We start from the raw sequence: 21,013 nt of genomic DNA, 5'->3' as shown, positions 1-21,013 counted from the left end.
AGCCATAGGCCATGATAGTACAGAGTATCGCAGCAGATTTGACTATGAAACTCGCAGCATTAAATCGTCTGCAATACTGTACATGTGAAACTACCTATTTACAGAATTTTATAGCCCAGATATGCAATTCAACATGCTTTTAATTTTTTTTTTTTCTTGCAGTTTAATCTGGCCACACCTAAGCCCCTATTCTTAAGTTTCAAAGTGTACTTCAGTTCTTGTCACTATTTGCATGCTATTAATAGTACACCCCCTGGTAGATTGGTCAGTGCCTGTGAAATCCCTATACAATTTGAGCTACGCCTCCATTCAAAGCATCCTATTGCCCAACCCTCCTGCCAAACCTGAAATCACACTGAACATCTGGCCAGCTAAGGAGGAGACTGGGGGATGGATTCTTAGTCTTAGAGATTTGTTTACCACAGTTTGACACATTGAAGAACTCAGTCTATTACAGAGAGGCAGTCAGGGCTGAGCTGAAGCTTTGCTCTAGTTGCCAAGCAGCGATGGACTGTAGCAACTCGAATTCAAACATTACCTCTAGACCACTGCTACCTCCTGGCTTGCTGACCCCAGTACCCCCTCCACCTCATTCCTCATCAGCTATGTCGGTTCCACCATCAGTGCCCATGCCTGCTTCGTTCTTGAGGCCTCCAACCCTTCTTCTAAGAGCTGCGGCTGCAGCCGCAGCAGCTGCTTGTGCCCCCAGAATGGCTTTGGAAAGAGGATCAGGTGGAAGTGCTCTATATCCCCGAACACCCAAATGTGCACGTTGTCGAAATCATGGGGTTGTATCAGCACTTAAAGGGCACAAGAGGTTTTGTCGCTGGAGGGACTGTGCCTGTGCCAAATGCACCCTTATTGCAGAGCGTCAAAGAGTTATGGCTGCTCAAGTAGCTCTCAGAAGACAGCAAGCTCAAGAAGAATGTGAAGTTCGGGGTGTGCAAAACTTCATGTATACTGGACCAGCAAGTGATGGAGGGGAGGCCATTAGACATAAAGCAGATACACTGCCAGTTTTTAGTCAGCATGACACTAAAGGTAAGTAGTGACAAAACTAATACTAGTAAAAAACTAAAAATAAAACTGCATTTATCAATGCATCTATTTATCTATCTACCTATATACACATCCATATGCTATTAGAGGTATTATACTGAAGTAAAGACATGTTATGGCGAATTAGAAGTTTTTTTTTTTTACCCATTTATTTTAGTTTGTTGTATGTTGTATTTATTGTATGCGTATGCAATAGGAGTAAGTAACGTCTGTGTCTTTAGTCTAGCTGCATAAGTGGAAGTTATATAAAGTTACATTTATGTACCGTATTTCCTATTTTTTCATGTGCTTATGAATCTGATGTATTTGTACAGTATGTCTATTTTACTTAGTTCATATTTATCTATATTATCTATACTCTATTTATCTGAATATCCATAGCAGAAGTCAGCAGCATACCAACATAAGGTAAAAAACATGATTTTATTCCATACAAAAGTGCATTGCCACAAGTGCTTGTAACCATGAACTTTTGGATGGTATAAAATCATGGTGTGCTGCGCATATTAATGGGGATCCCTGACCAAGGGACTTTTGCTGCTACATCACTTATGTTTGTTTGTGCAACGTTCTTCTATCTATCTATCTATCTATCTATCTATCTATCTATCTATCTATCTATCTATCTATCTACCCATTCATCCATCCATCTGAATTTCATATCTATTTGTATATCTATGATAATTTTCTTTTTAGTTTATAACCATCTACCTATTCATCTGTTTGTCTAGTCTAAAGCTATATATCCATCCATATGTTTATCTAGTCCATATCTATTTATCTATCTGGCCAGATATGACTCTAGTATCTATTTGTATATCTGTGACTTTTCTATTTATCTATTAATCTTACTTCTGTATATCTATTTTATTTACATAGTTCATTTCTCCCTCTCCAGCTCTCTCTCTTTCTCTTTCATATGTCTATTAGAGATGAGCAAACCTCGAGCATGCTCGAGTCGATCTGAACCCGAGCTTTCGGCATTTGATTAGCGGTGGCTGCTGAACGTGGATAAAGCCCTAAGGCTATATGGAAAACATGGATATAGTCATTGGCTGTATCCATGTTTTCCAGACAACCTTACAGCTTTATCCAAGTTCAGCAGCCACCGCTAATCAAATACCGAACGTTCGGGTTCGGATCGACTCGAACCTGAACCCAGTTCGCTCATCTCTAATCTCTATCTATCTATCTAGAAAAGAAATCACTTCAGAATTATATGCAGTGAGATGCAAAGCAGTGTATACCCAGACCACAGGTATATACTATTAAGCACACAGAAGTCACTGCAGCACTTCAAAGTTGTACAAAAAAAATGTTGGTTGCAGTTACTGCTGGGTGAATAAACATACTGTACATGTAACTCCTGTGTGCTGTTTGTCTATATAGTATCTGTTGATCTATGTATCTGCCCATCTAACCATCTATAAAATTTAATATCTATTTGTATTTCTGTAATCTGTCTACCTGGTTAAGATCTATCAATACATTCAGTATCTATCTATCTATCTATCTATCTATCTATCTATCTATCTATCTATCTATCTATCTATCTATCTCATATATATCTACTTAGAATCAATCTGTCTACAGTCTGTCATACATTTATCTAGAAAATTACAAATAAATATAAAATGTTTGTTTTGTAACTGAAATACAAGCTCTTTCTGTTGAAAGCCCAAATAAAATTTCACTGAACCTAGCACAGATACTGCCAGCAGATCATACTGATTCATTCTCAGACCCAAGACCCAAAACAGTTTTTATGATGTAGACCTGTTTAAAGTGGCAAATAATATATAAGTATATAATAAGTATGCCAGGGTAGAGCTTCACTAATGCTTTCACCTCGCTCAAATTCCAACAAATGTATGAAGTGTACACTGACATGTTTTATAAGTATGAAGTATGATGCTTCAGGAGGATGAGCATTAAAGCCAATGTGTCATACAAACAACACTGTTGACTGATGACATGGGTTTTACCTATCTCTTTTGTATCAGTGCTGGATGGCAGTTGTAGTTAAAGATCTGCTCTTTGGAGCAAAATTACTAAAGATTATAAATTGCTGAGAGCCTCTTATACTAAAATTATTAACATCTCTTTAAAGATATAGTTGATATAGTTAGTCAGATATAGTTGTCAGGAGTGTATATTCTCTATTGTAGATTTTTAGTGTCCCCCTATATATATTTTGGTTTTCATTGTATATTTATATACTTGTAATTAACATTTGAATCACAAATTTGGCAAAGTACTACTTTGAAAAAATTGTATTCATTATGCCTCCTTCATGGATACAATTTTTATGTTTATGTTTTTATGTTTGTAAAAACTGCTAGAAATGTCTTAGTATTCTGGCTTTATTCGTGTCAGTGAATTCTTTTCTTACAATTGTGATATGGATTTTTTCTTAAAAAACAAACAAACAAAACTAAATCCCTAGAGCCGCAAAATACAATATATTTAGTGCATTTTATGTTGCACTGTAAACTTTCTTGTAACATGTGTATGTGTATGGATTAAGCCCTAAAATTACTTAAAAAAAAAAAAATAATAAAATAACAGCACAGACATTTGAATATCCTATATGCATAAACAATATATTTCTACCCGCTTTTTATTTTACATGATCACTTTTTATATCACAATATAACATATGGAGTTTATTAAATCTGTAAATTGTTCTTGTCATATTCCACAACATCAGCAACAATGCAGTAAGGGAAGTTTTATAAGGTAGCATATATCTTTTAGAGGGGTGGAAAATAAAACAGTGAACACCATAATCTTAAACTTTTATTATAAATTGTTCATTGACAAGTATTTTTATTCAATTATTTTTATAGCCTCTTTCCTCTATTTTGAGATTTCTGTCATCCTCATGGACTGTATATGTAATATATGTGGCTTTTAGAATGAAACATGAATAAATAAAATTAATTTTTCACCCTGATGTAATAATCCTTAGTTTCTGCTGTTAACTTTTAGAGGTAAAGCACATAGAAAATATAAAAATATGTGTATTTTAAAGTAGATAAAACATATGTTGTAGTTCCCCTTAAAATATAATAATAATTAACAGGAAAAGTTACTAGCAATTGCAACTATAGTAAACTTTGAATAGTCTTCTCCGGTTGAGAAAAACTAATAGTAACAACACAGTTTATCCTAATTTGTAAGGAAGATCCACTTTGTTAGGTATATAAAACAATACACAATTAGTTTATAAAGTTTAAAGAACAATGTTTCAAACATTCTAGAATAATATTGAAGTACACCCTTGAACCTATCACTATTACAAAGTCTGGAGAAAAGTGGGGGGGAGGGGGGGGGAATTTATCGAACATTGTAGAACAAACTTCCAATGTGAAGTAAATCCACAGTAAATTAATTTACGCATGCCTGACATAAATAATGAGTATATGTATATTTATCATAAGATAAAATAAAAAAGAAATCAAATAACAGCAGACTAGATGGACCATGTGATCTTATTTTGTAATAATATTCTAGTTCTTAGCTCTTCTACCTGTAAAGCAATAGTTTTTGAGTATTATAACTAAAAAATCCTGGCCCTTTTTTCTGGTTTTCTATGTTCACAAATTTGAAACTGTTATAAGGTGTAGGTATCTTACTGGCTACAGTTTTCACAGTTCTGCAATTTGAAGTTTTGCGTAAGTTTTTTTACACACATTATCGTAGCCAAAAACCTTTAAACAAATAAAAAGAACAACAAACAGTCAATGTTTATTAGGCTATGTTCCTACTTCAGGAACTTATTGTGGGAAAGCTTCCATCTTGTGATATAGACAGATGCTAATAATGATCATGATCTTTATTAGCGGCTGTCTATTTAATGAGATGGCTGTGTTTCCCTGATGTGTTCACGAAGTGGGAACATAGCCTCACTATGTTTTTTTGAAAATAAAAACCACAGATGAAAGTAAGCCAACAATGTTGCTTATATGTATTTCTAAATACAGTAGCAACTAAATGCAATATGGCAGATAAGTAGATATAGAATAAATTATTACAGAATCATAATCAAAACCTTTAATATAATCATAAACTTGTCAATAGTGAAAATGAAACAAAAAATGAATTCTGCAAACAGATTTTTTTCATTGCATTTTTTTTATTGAAAAGCAGGCTTGACTTGTTCAGTATTGTTAATTAGAACATAAGATGGAATGGATAGCTATTAAGCTATGTTCACACAGTATTTCTCTCAGTCTAAGCAAAACTAGGAGTGATTAAAAAACACAGAACATGTGAATGTATATATATATATATATATATATATATATAGCATAGCCATATTTTGAGCCTAACAATGCACTACATTTTTTCTCCCAATCAAGTTTTTATTGAAGAAGGTGTAACATAAAACAGCAAAGAGCATGTCATAAACAGAGAGGTCATGCAGGACCTTATGGAAACAGATAGCCTAACAACAAGCTCTAGAAATTGTACAAATTGTGTATGATATTCTGTGCAGATTACTGCTAGAAAAAACAGATGTTCGGAGTGAGGTAGGAACTACACACAATAGTGAATTCTTATAACAATAATATCGTATTGCGAAAAAGGAAACAATACATAAAGCATAAAGAAACGGAACATAATAGCAATGTAGATATGTAGAGAGGCATTGTAGTATAGTGCTAAAAACCATAGAGCAAAGTTAAAGCCATATACGTGATACGCTGTTATTAAGATTATGGCGACATATGGGGTGTAGAGGGGGGAGGCCAGATAACCAACAATGCCCTTACATTAAAGTGAAAAACATTTGACATGTCATAGAGACATGTCAAAAGTTTTGATTGTTCCAGGTCTGAATGCTCAGACCCATACCGATTGGGAGAAAGAACAGGAGAGGATGCACTGCAGCACGGTCCCCACCTGCTCTGTGTTAGAAAGGAAGAGTTGGGCTCATATTATAAGTCTATGGAGCACAACTCTTTTTTTCTTATACAGAGCGGAGAGAAGATACACTGCAGCGAAGCCATCCCCCAGCTCATTCTCTCAATCAGACCGATCAAAACTTTTGACATGTCTCTATTACATGTCAAAAGTTTTTACAAACCACAGGTACACTTTAAGGTATATGGCTACGTTCACACATTGTATTTCTATCAGTCTTATTCCAACCAGAATCAGGAGTGTTACTGACAGGGGAAAATTATACTTGAAAGATCTGCACAGCTTCTGTGTTTTCAGTCCACTCCTGGTTTAAGTTGAAAAAAGACTGACCAAAAGACTGATGGAAATACTGCCTAAGGGAAAATATCAGTTTGTGCATACATTGTCAAGGGAAATAAATTTTACAATATGTGTACAGATAGTTGTTTTTCTATAGACAATAATCTAGCATAAGATTAGTTTAAAAATGTGTCTGCATTTTTCTCCCGCTTTTACTGCTGTTTTTGTTTCCTTTTTTTTTAAATTGTGTGTGAACACAGCCTAAGGGTGCGTTCACACCTACCGCATCCGCAGCTTATTTTTCCGCTGAAATCCACAGGTCTGGTAGTGCAGATTTCAACCTGCGAGAAATCCGCGTATGTGTGCGTTTTGCGGTTTTTCCGCAGCAAGTTTATCGCAACTGAAATGTCAGTTTAAAATGTCTCTCATTCTAAACTGACATTTCAGTTGCGATAAACTTGCTGCAGAAAAACCGCAAAACGCACACATACGCGGATTTCTCACAGGTTGAAATCTGCACTACCAGACCTGCGGATTTCCGCGGAAAAATAAGCTGCAGATGCGGTAGGTGTGAACACACCCTAAGGCTATATTTATACAATGTGTGCTGAATGTCAAACATTCTGACTGCATTGTGCTACAGTAGGTATGTTTTTGTGTTATTTACTCTTTTGGTACATGTTGGTTAGTCCAGATGCAAAGTGAGTCATTTTCATAAGTAAATGGAAAACCTATATCTCTCTAGCTACATTTACTTTTCTGGAGCAGAAGCGCTGAACATGATCCTGTCTAAAAAGTGTTGCCTGAGCAGTGTGCAATAAAAGTAAATGACTTGTGTACCTGCTGAGAGTACAAACAAGGGGTGCATGAGGAATACTAAGTTGCCTTTACCGTTTGTTCAGCTTGATTTTAGGCAATAATCATCTTAAAAATATAGATCAAAAGCAAAACAGCACTTTTTTCAGCATTTTGGTCATTTGTTTTAGTCATGTGTAGACTTAGTCTTTTGGTCTTTTTTCAACCCAAACCTGGTGTGTAACTGACAGGGAAAAATTATAATAGAAAGATTTGCACAGCTAGGCTATGTTCACACAATGTTTTATTTCCGTAAAGAACAGACGCTGATTGCAATGGAATCAGCGCTGGTTATTTACTGCAGGGGCGGCACTGCATTGAAGTCACGCAGGTATCGGCTGCTGGAACGGGTTAAATGCAGCCCAGCATCCGTCAGTTTAACATCAACCATAGCTATACAATGGACGCTGTTAAACGTAGTGTGAACATAGCCCTTTAGTGTTTTCTGCCCACTCCTGGTTTTGGTTTAAAAAAGACTGGCCAAAAGACTGACAAAAATGCTATGTGTGAACATAGCTTTAATCTCAAATTTGCAATAGGAATACTATAGTATTCTATGGACTCTATGGACTCTTTGTGTAGTACATTGAATATCTGTATTGAGCTATACAGTGTGAAATTGTACCAGTCACCCTGAGGGTAAGTTCCCACTTGGGAACATGATGGAGAAAGATGGACACTAAGGTTATGTTCCCACACAGTATTTTTACACAGTATTGAGTTGATGGCCGCCATTTAATGGCAAATAATAACCATTCATTTAAAGCAACGACCATTGTTTTGATATAATGGCTGCTGATATTAATTGATGGCCTTTTACTAAATTTCAACACTGTGTTTTCAACCCACTCCTGGTTATGTTTGAAAAATACTGACCAAAATACTGAGCAAAAATACTGTGTGTGAACATAGCCTAATAATGATTATGATCATTATTAGTAGCCATCTATGTTACAAGACGCACACCTTTTCCTATTATGTTCCTGAAGTCTGAACATAGCCCATCTCTGCACCCTTGGGAAGCCTGTTCATGTTGTATGCTGTTCTATGTTAAGATGTAGAGTTGTTCAGTTTAAGCTTTCCTCAACGACAACATAAAGTAAACAATCATGTAGCAAAATACTAAATTGCTTTTTGTATATTTTTCATTTAGATTCAGATGAATCAAAAGAAAAGTTTAATCAATTCTATGAAAGATTATCAAGTTCCAACACCGTTGTCAATGCTGCAAAACCCCCTCCAAATGGGCAGGTCAGTGAAGACCACCTATTAAAGTCCTCTGGTTCAAAAACAACAAGCAAAGAAGATTCTCTTCAATCCCCTTGGTCTGAAGGAAGATCTGAAGGTGCTGACAGTCCAACATCTTTGTCATCTTCTGATCTGGAATCAGGAAATGAGAGCGAGTGGCCAAAAGAGAGCAGTGCTTCAAACACTAAGGTCCCAATTGTGTCTACAAAAGCTAGAGATCCCTTAGAGATTCTTAGCAAAGTTTTTCCCAACCATAAACAAACCACATTAGAAGGCATTTTGCATTACTGCAAAGGAGATGTCGTTCAAGCTATAGAGTTGGTTTTAAATGGAAAAGAACATTCAAAAAATGACAAAGAAACCGATGGTCCATCTGGATCGGAAATCAATAGATTCTCAAGGGATTCTGCATTTAACTTTACTGGACTGGGTTATGGTGGTTTTAGCACTAAATCTGCCTTTTCTCCTCTGCACTCAAGTCCATCATCAGTTGGCACTGATACAAGTATCTTTCACCCAAGACTTGGGCTGAGTCCATTACGTTTTGCTTATTCCGCATCTAACAGAGGACTTCCTGGATTTATTTCTCCTTATTTTACATCTGGCTTTGTTCCATCTTTTCCTTTTCATCCTGGAATGGATTATACATTTCCTGGAATGTTTCGGGATGCATCTTACTATCAACGTAAGGATGCTGTGAGTGTTAATGGACTTTACCCCAGGATAAACCAAGAAAATCACTAGTAACCCCCCCCCACACACACACACACATATTAGTGCCTTACCTGTAGTTTAACAGAAAATGATTTGTAGGGTCTATGTGCACTAATAAAACGTTTGTATTCTTTGTATTATTTTTGTAGAAGACTGCATTATTTGCTAAAATTAATTGTACATTAATTGTGAATTATTGTAATAAACAGTTGTTAATTGTATCTCTGTCTTGTTTATTTCATTCCATTTACTAACATGGGATTGTAAAACTTCTTAGGGGTAACTAAGCTTTATAGATGTACATAGCCACTATACTCAAGTTATCTTAAGAACCTACTGTACAAAAGGCTCTGTATAGCCTCTAAGTTGCACAGAAGTGTAGCCCTAAAATATTTATGTTAATGCTATAGCCATATAGCTATAACCCTTTCACGACCTGGGGTCAATAATTCCTCAATGCCCAGGTCGTTTTAAGACATCATAATGATCCCCTAAGGTGATGTCCCGGTGTGTCTGCCCCCTCTCCGCTGTCCCCTGCCGCTTTTAATATCTTGTAACAGCGACAGGGGAGGGGGCCGAGCTCATGGGGATGTGCCCCGCGTGCCCAGCTTTCCCTCCCGACCCCGCCGCCCTCCGTAGCCAGGAAAACTGAAGCCTGAGGCTTCCGGTATTCATAGCTACCATCGAGGCTCTGTGATCATTTTGTAGAGCCCTGATGGACAGCAGACAGAGAATTCTCCCTCTGTAGACGGAGAATTCTTTGTCTTGAGCCCTACAGATGCTGCGGTCGTGCTGACCGCAGTATCTATAGGGTTAACTCTCAGCACCGGAGTGCGGCTCTGGTGCTGAGAGTTGCGGCAGGTCCCCGGCTTTCACTAATAGCCGAGACTCACCGCGGATGACACAGGTGCACCTCCTGCGCCTGTGTCATCCTGGATCATTAATTAACGCTGCTGCAGCATCGGGCATAGGCTACAGCAACGTTAGTTAACAGTGCGGCAGGGGGGTTAACCTATATACAGTGCACCATTTTTGCATTATTCATTATTATTTCTATGTTTTTAGGGCTTTGCTGATTTTTTAAAACACAGCATGCTTTAAAGCTGGCCATACACATTCAATAATGATTATTCGGCTGACAGTTATCTCTTTTGTCCGGTCCCTGTCCTCCCCATACACTGGAACGTTCAGCAGGGCCCAGCATTTCTCTAGTGGTAAATCACAGCTAGAGAGCTCTCATTGTGGCTTATCTCTCCTGAAACAAAGGGGTTGGGCAGTGATCACCTCAGACCTTGCAACCACCAACATTATCTGTTGGTCGCTGGTCGGGAGAGCCCCATACACCTTAGATTAATGGGTTTGGACGCCTAAAGTCTAAGGTGTATGGGGACCTTAAAGAGTACCTGTCATCATATAAAAAACTTTTGACATGTCATAGAGATATGGAAAAATGGAAAAAGTTTTGATCAGTCCGGGTCTGAGTTTTCAAACCTGTACCAATTGTGAGAACGAGTGGGGAGAGGACTGTGCTTCAGCGCGTCCACTCCCTGCTCTGTGCGGGGAGCGGATACGCTTAGTACTGCTTTCTTCTGGCTTGTTCTCATGATCTGCATGGGTCTAAACACTCAGACCCGGGCTGATCAAAACTAGAATTATGTTCTCCTAAACACTTTATTTCTGTCAGTGAATATCCCCATAATACTGACCACTACCTAGTGGAACATGGCGTACCTTAGGTGATCTTCCTAATCCATAAAGTGCAAAGAATGCTACAGCACCTACTTTTATTTTAATAAGTAGGTATATGTCATCATAAAATATGATAAAAGAACAAACATGGGACTGATTTGCAGTGGAATCTAAATAACTATCATTAATTATGTAACAGAAAAAATAACAACTAAGCATTTTATTTAACAGAATTTAGGCTATGTTCACACAACGTCAAAAAAGAGAAAAGGCGGTCCGTTATTGCTACAATGTAATTGACTTCAATGCAATGCATTAAAGTCAATAGAATGACAGACGCCAATGTCACATACGCCAATACACACAGTGTATAAATTACAGTATCATCACAACTATTTTCGGACATCTTTTGCAAACAGCAGATGTTATTTTTAATGGACTTTCCACTTAAAGGAGAAGTCTGTCAACATTTTTTATTAAGGTATTGTATCGTCCCCCAAAAGTTATACAAATCACCAATATACACTTATTCTGGGAAATGCTTATAAAGTGCCTTTTCCCTGCACTTACTACTGCATCAAGGCCTCTCTTCCTGGATGAAATGATGATGTCACGACCCGACTTCCAGAGTTGTGAGGGCTGTGGCTGCTGGAGAGGATGATGGCAGGGGGAAACTGAGGGACAAAGAGCACTGGAGGGACACTAAGCATCCCTCTGACATCATCCTCTCCAGCAGCCGGGTCATGACATCACCATTTTATCCAGGAAGTGAAGCCTTGATGCAGTAGTAAGTGCACGGAAAAAAGCACTTTATAAGCATTTCCCATAATAAGTGTACAGTATATTGGTGATTTGTATAACTTTTAGGGTAAAATACAATATCTTAATAAAAATTTTCTCCGGACTTCTCCTTTAAAGTCCTGCTTTTTACACCATAAATGAGTGGGAAAGGTAGCCTTAAAGTGACTCTGTACCACAATCTGACCCCCCCCTAACTGCTTGTACCTTCTGATAGCTGCTTTTAATCCAAGATCTGTCCTGTGGTCCGTTCGGCAGGTGATGCATTTATTGTCCTAAAAAAATACCTTTAAACTTGCAGCCCGTGCCAAACAGGAGTATCTGTTCCCTAACTTTGCACCACCCCTCCGTCCCTCCTCCCCACCGTCTTCATCATTAGGAATGCCACTGAAACATTTTCTCCATGCTGAAAATTGCACAGGTCCTTCACGATCCTTCCACAGGTGGGGAATAGGAGACAATCTGCCTGGAGCATTCCTAATGATGAAGAGGGTGGGGTGGAGGGACAGAGAGGTTGTGCAAAGTTAGGGCACAAATACTCCCGTTTGGCACAGGCTGCAATTTTAAAAGTATTTTTTTAAGACAATTACCGCATCACCCGCCGAACGGACCGCAGGACAGATCTTGGATTAAAAACAGCTATCCGAAGGTACAAGTGGTTTGAGGGGGGGGGGGGGGGGGGTAGATCATAGGTACACAGTCGCTTTTAAGAGATATTCCCATTTCAAGAGGTTATCACTTATTCATAGGATAGAGAATAACAGGCTAATCAGTAGGGTGAAAATGATGGGACTCCACCAATCATAAGAACAAAGGTTAGCACACTACATATGCATGGCCAGCCCTCCATTCGTGCTCTATGGAGCTTCTGAACATTGCCAAGTGCTGAGCTTTGTAATACTTAGAAGTCCTGTTTCTATATAGCGTGCTGTATTTACACAAATGGCACATACCATTCTCTAAGACATTTTTTCCCCTGTTCACAAGGTTGGGTGGGGTCATCATGGTAGTGATGGTACTGATCAGCTTGTTATACCCTATTCTGTGTATATGGCATAACTTCCTAAAATGGTAATACCCCCTTAAAGGGGAACTCCAAGTAGGGAAAATTATTTTATATTAAAAAATACATTGAGAGTTGAATAGATGTCTCTAAATAATGCATTACTGTGTACGCGCAGTTCTGCTACACTAACAGTTGTTTGACATCAGGAAGTAAAGAAAACTGGCCTCCCTGCAATCCACTCGGTCTCCTTCTCCCTCTGCCACCACCACAGGAGACAAACATCATGTGACCACTGTCTCACACTGTTTGCTGAGTACAGACTGAGGATGCTGGCGTGACAGGTGGCGCGAAAGGGGTAAGTGATGGGCGGAGAGATAGGGCAAAGATGGGAGTGACAAGGAGAAGTTCAGAAATGGGAAGGAGGGGCAGGTTTATGGGGCAGGAGAAACACGACATTCTAAGCGTGCACCACAAAGACTACTGGGAAATGTAGTCTGATAGCAGTGCATGGGAAGAGTTCTGAGCAAGAGATCTGAAGCAGGCAGAAAACCATATCAGAGGAGCGGGACTACTGTAAAAGTACATGAGTGTCAGGGGGAACATAGGTAAGAACACAGGTAAGACCCCATCTGGAACTCAGTCAACCCAAATTCCCATGAGAACAGAATTTTCATGCTGGCCTTGCATACCAACGTGGAAAGTCATACTGGCCTGACAGTTGACCAGTGGGAATATTGGAGTTTTTACGTTTCACCCACTGCAGCACATTTAATCCATGCTCAGGCTAATGCACATGCACACTACAGCCCTAAATACATTTTTACATTTTTTTGGCCAGTGTAGTTTCTGTAATGGGATCCTATTTTGGCCGTTTCTCTATGTGTTTTCCTGAGAATGTCAGCATCTGTCAGCTAAAGCTGTGCATATCTCCTAATTTAGGGCTCAAATACATATGGCACTCATTCTGGCTCCCGAGCCCCATTGTATTTCTAGGCCTAAGATTAAGGCTATATATAGAATTTTTTTGTCGTTTTTGTTGGGAAATACATGCATAATTAGTGGAGGACAGACTTTTCATGTCAGGATCATATACTGAAGTGGAAAGTCATACTGGCCTCACAGGTGAACAGTGTGAAAATTGGGATTTCTACTTTTTACCCACTGCAGCATATTCAATCCGGGAAAATACATTTTTGAAATGCTCATGCACCCTACCCCTCTAAATCCATTCCATTATGTCCACATGTTAGGTATTTCCATACTCGTGGGGAATTGCTCTACGTGTTTAGTTTTTTTCTCTCTCTCTTTTAACCCTTTATGAACATGAAAATTCAAGGCTAGACCAACATTTAGTCTAAAAAATGTAATTTTTCATTTTCACGGCACACTGTGCCTGTCACCAGTGAGGTCTATATGCTCACAACATCACATGTTACATTCCTTGAGGGGTGTAGTTTCCATAATGGGCTCCTCTGGGAGCTTTCCAGTGTTTTGGCAGCACAGCGGGCTTTGTAAACTCATCATGGCCTTCATCATCCATTGCAGCCAAATCTAGCTTCCAAAATCCAAATGGCGCTCTTTCCCTTTGAAGGCTTGTCCTGTACCCGCTTGGCACTTAACGTCAGCAATTTTCGTACACAGGGAAAATTGCTCTATAAGTTTATTTATTTTAACCCCCTTGTGAAAATGAAAAAGCTGAGGCTAGACCAACATTTTGTGTAAAAAAAATTAGTTTTTCATTTTTAAGGCCTATTGTTCCGAAAATCTGTGAAACGCTTGTGGGGTCCAAATGCTCACTGCACCCCTTGTTACATTCCTTGAGGGGTATACTTTCCTAAATGATATCCCTTTAGGGATCTTTTTTATGTTTTCAAACTGCAGAGGTTCTGCCAAGCTTAAAGGGAATCTGTCAGCACCCGGGCCCTACCTGACGTGCTGACAGTGTGCTGTAGCTGACAGTCACGTAGTGAGCATGTTACCTTTGGGTAACTTGTCCATGCAGTGGATTATGCACAATCTCGCATCTCCTACTGTAATGAAGAGTCAAGCAGGAGTTGTGGCTCAGTGTTTGTGCCCCTCTCTAGCACACCTCACCAATGCTTCCTCCTCATGAATAATCAATGCTGCCCGGCCTCCTGCTCGCTCAGCTGTCAACCACTGTCTCTGATTGCAGCTCAGTCCTCTGTAGGCAGTTTATGACTGAAAGAAACACTCAGATATAGTTGAAACTCTGAGCTCAAATATATTGGACCTGGGGTCTAGGGGTATATCATATGTCTAGAGATATTCAGCAGTTCTTTCTGATTTTCTGATTCTTGATTTGAATCCCCTGATGGAAATAAAATATTGGTCTTTATTTATATATTTTTCCTTAGTATTGTATAATTTTTAAGGCTATGTTCACACAACGTATGTGTTGTAAAAATCACGGCTGTTGTTGCAATTTGCAATAACGGACGCTATTTATACAACACACACCTTGTATGTGAATCAATGGAATCCTGGACGGACTGTATACACATAGGATATGCTCCAGCCAGGATCCCTAACAGCGCTGCAAAAACTGCCATGTCAGTTTTCTGCAGCCACTATTCAGAAAACCTGTTAGTAGGGAATTTGGATGTGGCCGCACACTGATGCACCAGCACTCGAATTTAGCGGCAGTGAAGATCGTACATGCAGTACCGGCCGGGTCACAGAATGGCCAGTGTCGTACGCCATGTGAACATGGCCTAAAAGTGCAAAGAATTCCCAATCAGGTCCAAATTAGTATTAAAATTAGTTTGTTTTTTTTACACACAATGATGCAAATTGTATTTACATCATTGTATTAAAAAAAACAACAACTCTAGACCAATTTGGGAATTCTTTACATAATGATACAAAAAAATATATATATTATATATATATATATATATATATATATATATATATATATATATATATATATATTTATATATTATATTTTTTTTCATTAGGGTGTTTGAACCAAAGAAAGACCTGCTGGTGAATAACCTCTAGAACAGAGCTCCAAAACAGGCTAGGAGATTCTGATTGCAGATCAGTCCTTGTTTGGCAGATACTGACTGAGAGCTGAGTGAGCAGTAGGCTGGGCAGCAGTCATTATTAATTAAGAGGTGTAGTGAGGTGTTCTAGAGTGAGGCACAAACACTGAGGCACAACTCCTGTTTGACTTTTTATTACAGTAGGAATTTGGATGTGGCCGCACACTGATGCACCAGCACTCGAATTTTGCGGCAGTGGAGATCGTACATGCAGTACTGGCCGGGTCACAGAATGGCCAGTGTCGTACGCCATGTGAACATGGCCTAAAAGTGCAAAGAATTCCCAATCAGGTCCAAATTAGTATTAAAATGTGTTTGTTTTTTTAAATACAATGATGCAAATTGTATTTACATCATTGTATTAAAAAAATAAACAACTCTGGACCTGTTTGGGAATTCTTTACACAATGATACAAAATGGAAATAAATAAATAAATAAATAAATAATAAAAAAAAAAAAAATAATAAAAAAAAAATATATATATATATATATATATATATATATACACATACACTACCGTTCAAAAGTTTGGGGTCACATTAAAATGTCCTTATTTTTGAAGGAAAAGCACTGTACTTTTCAATGAAGATAACTTTAAACTAGTCCTAACTTAAACAAATACACTCTTTCCCTTTACGTCCTCAGCAGCAGCACAAATGGGGAAGATCCTATCTTCCTGCAATGGTAGGACAGATGGTACTAATAAAAGATTGATTAGGAGCCCTATAAGAAGGCCATACAGACCCCTCCTCCTTGTGTTTTTTTCTGTCCTCCTGTGGGACAGGTGGTAGGAGAGGGAAGCAGGCTCAGGCCTATGTTTGTGTCTGACTTTCCTTTCCAAAGATTCTTCCTTTCCACATGGTCGTGTGGAGAGGGGAAATTTATAGAAATGTTGTTTTTCCTGCTCTGCTGTATCAGAGAGGAGATTATTTACTTTTTAGTAGAGTTATCACTCAGCTTCTCTGCTGTATGGAGCCGCTGTGTGAGGAAAGCCAGGAAGCTGCTGCAGTAAGTATCATGGTGCTGCCAGACCTGTGTCCTCACCTGGGCGGCTGCTGCAGTAAGTATCATGGTGCTGCCAGACCTGTGTCCTCACCTGGGCGGCTGCTAATTTTCTTGATACTTCAGCAAGGTAAGATATGCTGCTTTTTCTTTTGAGCTGGAAGCCTGGCCTGTGTGTCAGGAGGATTATTTGATATATATGTTGTATTCGGCTTTTACGCCTCAAATGTTTTGTTTCAATGTCTTTCACTTTTTTTTTTAACATTGGTTGTGCAAGTCCTGTTAGACTGCTTCACTATATGAGTGACCTATGTGACTATAGTGTGTATACATGAACACAGCTTTAAAGCTGCTAGTTGGGTATTTAGTACACCTGCTGTCTCATTATTTTCTCCAGTACTGCTACAATGAAGCTATGAAACTGTGTATGTGTGTGAACACAGCCCTAGAGCTGCTAATTGTGCACACCTATTGCCTCATTACTTTCTATAGTACTGCCATCAGATGATGCAGTGAAGCTATAAAACTGTGTGTGCACACAACCCTAGAGCTGCTAGTTGTGCAGTGTGCACACCTGCAGCCTGATTACTTTCTATAGTACTGCTACCAGGTGATGCAGTAAAATTGTGTGTGTGAACACAGCCTTAGAATTGTAGTTGTGTAATGTGTATACCTGCGGTCTGATTACTTTCCAGTATTTCTATCAGATGATACAATGAAGCTATAAAACTGTGTATGAACACAGCCTTAGAGTTATTGTGTAGTGGTAGATACACCTCCTGTCTAATAATTTTCACTAATACTGCTAACAGATGACGCAGTCACCCTATGGAGCGTCTGTGTGCTACTCCAGTGCTGCCATTTAAGAATGCAGTGAAGCTACTGTGTGAACACGGCCTTAGAATTGTTAGTTGTATACTATACACCTGCTGTCTATTTACTTTCACTATACTGCTATCAGATGATACAGTGATCATGTGGACCTTCTGTGTGCTAACATTTAAGAATGCAGTGAAGCTACTGTGTGTGAACACTGCCTTAGAATTTAGTTGTGTACTATGTACACCTGCTGGTTAATTACCTTCGCTAATACTGCTATCAGATGATGGTTATCATGTGGACCTTCTGTGTGCTGCTATTCAAGAATGCAGTGAAGTTATGAAGCCACTATGTGTGAACATTGCCTTAGAATTGTAGTGTACTGTGTAACACCTGCTGTCTGATTTCTTTCACTATACTGCTATCAGATGATGCAGTGCCCTGTGAAGCTGCTGTGTGTGAACACAGCCTTAGAGTTGCTAGTTGTGTACTGGATACATCTATCTAATTACTTCCCTAATACTGCTATCAGATTATATAGTGACCGTATGGAGCTATGTGTGTGAGCAGATGCTTAGAGCTGGTGGATGTACTGGATACACCTGATATCTGATTACTTTCCCTACTACTGCCATCAGATGATGCAGTGATTCTATGGAGTTTTTTTGCGCTGCTCCAGTGCTGCTATTTAAGAATGCAGTAAGGCTACTGTGTGTGAACATGGCCTTAGGATTGTAGACATGTACATCTGTGTACTATCTGATTAGTACTGTTATCAGATAATGCAGTGACCTATGAAGCTACATGCTTAGAGATGCTGGATGTGTACTGTGTATACCTGCAGTCTAATTACTCTGTAATACTGTGTACACCTGCTGTCTAGTTACACTCTGTAATACTGATATCAGATGATGCAGTGACCCTATGGAGCTTCTGTGTACTGAAGGATGCAGTAAAGCTATGAAGCTGCTATGTGTGAACACCGCCTTAGGATTGTTGGTTGCATATTCAGTGCACCTGTGTGTCTGATTCCAGGCACTCTGCACTAGTCTGTTAGTCGGCCGGTCAGTCTGGCACAACTTCCATCCTTGGATGTAGCAGGATTCTGGTAACTTCTGGAGGCTTACAGATCCTGCAAGATTCCACTTTCAGGTGGCAGGGAATTCATTTGTAGATTGCAACTTTTTCTCAGAGACAATGACTGCTTAAGATTTTACATCTGAATGATAATCTACAGGCTGAACTGGATGGAGTCTGAGGTCATGGCTCCTTCAGACGCACAAAGACCTTGTTCAGAAAATAATAATAATAATAATAATTAATGAATAAAATAAATGTCTATATTACTATAGCTGAGCAGTATACTTGGCTGCCCGATCCCCACGGTTTGGAGACTGGTCCTTTGTTGTAAGGGGGCAGATGTTCACTCCAATATAAAGAGAGTTGGATCTGTATTGGACATTCTCATGAAAGTTCTTTTTTTCTTATGATCAGGTCCATTATCTGCCCCAGTCTAATAAGAGAAGGAACTTCTACTTTTGTTCCCCATTCCGTAGGAATTCTAGTATGGAAGGTAAAGGAAAGAATCCTGCACAAGAAGGACCAGATGTCTCGGAGGCCTTGGGGATGGGAACAAGAACATGTGACTACGTCTTTTCTGATAATTTATTTCCATAATGAGAGAGGTCTGTACCAGTGTTATATGATAGGAAAGGCTGCCATATTGAATTTTGATCTGTGGGTCCCTCCTAGAGCGATGTTATCTGACAGTGTATACCTGTATGCGGCCTCCTCTGAGGAAGGTGCTGTATGTAGGATCTATGATCTGTGAGTCCCTCCTAGAGGGATGTTATCTGACCGTGTATATACCTGTATACAGCCTCCTCTGAGGAAGGTGCTGTATGTGGGATCTATGATCTGTAGGTCCCTCCTAGAAGAAGGATGTTATGTGACCAGGTATACCTGCATGTACCTGTATACAGCCTTCTCTGAGAAGGCGGTTGTATGGAGGATTTATGCTCTAGTTCCCTCCTAGAAGAGGGACGTTATCTGGCCATGTATACCCACATGTACCTGTATGGAGGATATATGATCACCTGACCATGTATACCCGCATGTACCTGTCTACAGACAAAAGCTGCATATTCCTTTACATCAAGACCCTTTGTACAAGGCAATTGGAATTCTTTTCAATTTACAGCCCTTCTGTCTGGAATCATCTTGGCTCCATCTACAGTCACCAAGGTGATGTCTATTGTACTTTGACTGTCTGAGAAAATTGAAGCTCATCATTGTTTCTGGCATGGAACAATTCCTAGGGAGGAGAATAGATCCCCAGTCTGTGACTCTCTCTTCCTCCAGAGAGATTACAGAAGTTGACACAAGTCTGGGTTCTCGGCACTCCCCAGTTGCTGTCACTTCATCTGATACCCTTGGGTCTTATGTCTACACTGGAAATAACACCCAGAGACAAGGATAGCTTTCCCTGCTCAATGGCAACAGTCTCCCAATAAAGTGGGTAGAGAAAACCATTGATGTATCAAGCACACAGTGGGGCGCTTGTATGCAGGAGCAACGAGCAAAGGAGCCTTAATCCCCATTAGAGATGTTGCTGGCATCCAACATATGAAGGGAATACTAGTCCACTCCAGCACATCAATCTATGGTAAGCTATCACTATAAGATCAAAACCGCATCTAGGATGGCGCATATCGATCTTTTTAGGGGCACTAAATCAGTAGCATTACTACTGGAGGCAGGGGCATTTTGTCTGCTGGCAATCTATGCTGCGATGTAATCCTGTCGGAAGAACGGTCTCTGGACCAGAAGCTTTCTGGTAAATCGCATGGAGAATAGACCTATTCCTATTGAAGGTTCAAATTGGAAAACCTTTTTTCCTCACTCCTATAAAGCCCAGAGTCTTGCAGAATCTCAGACAAGGTTGGGCCTTGGTCAGCCTCATTTGCCCCTATTGACCCAAGAGGGCATGGTTCACAATGGTGAGCCCCCTGCCTAAGAATCTTCTGGGAACTCTCCCAGTCTCCCCAGCTACTGACACAGAGTAGCAGAGATTACCCCCAGCGTCCCTGCCAGGTGTGGGCAGAGTCTAAAAATCTTGCAAGTAGCAAGTCTCGGGTTTCATGATGGCCTCTTATGGCGCTAATTCCATAGGAATAATCTGGAGGCTTCTGTATACCCTCAGTTAATAACTCAAGAGGGCAGGCTTGTCCGAAGCTTGACTGCCGTCAACAAGGTGGGAATTGATATGCTGTCAAAGTGGTAACCACTCTTCTGCAGTCCAGAGCCACAACTGCCTACAGAACCTACCTGAAGGTAAAGAAGATGTTTGAAGCCTGGTGGGTGAGTCTCTGCCACATCTCCATTGTTACAATCCATTACTCCTGCCAACACGAGAGAGAAGGAGCTTCATCCCTTAGATGTGGGAAGGGCTTGGAGCATGTATATTGAACGGGCAAACTCCTTCAGGAAATCTTACCACTTGTTTTTATCCTTTGCAGGGAAAAACAAAGGATGCGAGTCATCCAAAGC

General features: G+C 39.6%; 1 protein-coding gene across 1 annotated transcript; it reads left to right on the top strand.

Annotated features, from left to right (window-relative positions):
• Nucleotides 1-506: 506 nt before the first annotated feature.
• On the top strand, nt 507-9,141 carry DMRTA1 (DMRT like family A1). The gene is made up of 2 exons (XM_069964297.1): nt 507-1,041; nt 8,282-9,141. Exons 1-2 carry the CDS (start codon nt 507-509, stop codon nt 9,112-9,114), a joined length of 1,368 nt encoding a protein of 455 aa, XP_069820398.1. The 3' UTR covers nt 9,115-9,141.
• Nucleotides 9,142-21,013: the final 11,872 nt, after the last annotated feature.

Source organism: Dendropsophus ebraccatus, chromosome 3, assembly GCF_027789765.1.
Source record: "Dendropsophus ebraccatus isolate aDenEbr1 chromosome 3, aDenEbr1.pat, whole genome shotgun sequence".
NCBI classification, from domain to species: domain Eukaryota; kingdom Metazoa; phylum Chordata; class Amphibia; order Anura; family Hylidae; genus Dendropsophus; species Dendropsophus ebraccatus.
The sequence above is the reverse complement of the archived record's forward strand: the minus strand, read 5'-3'. Positions and strand labels throughout refer to the sequence as shown.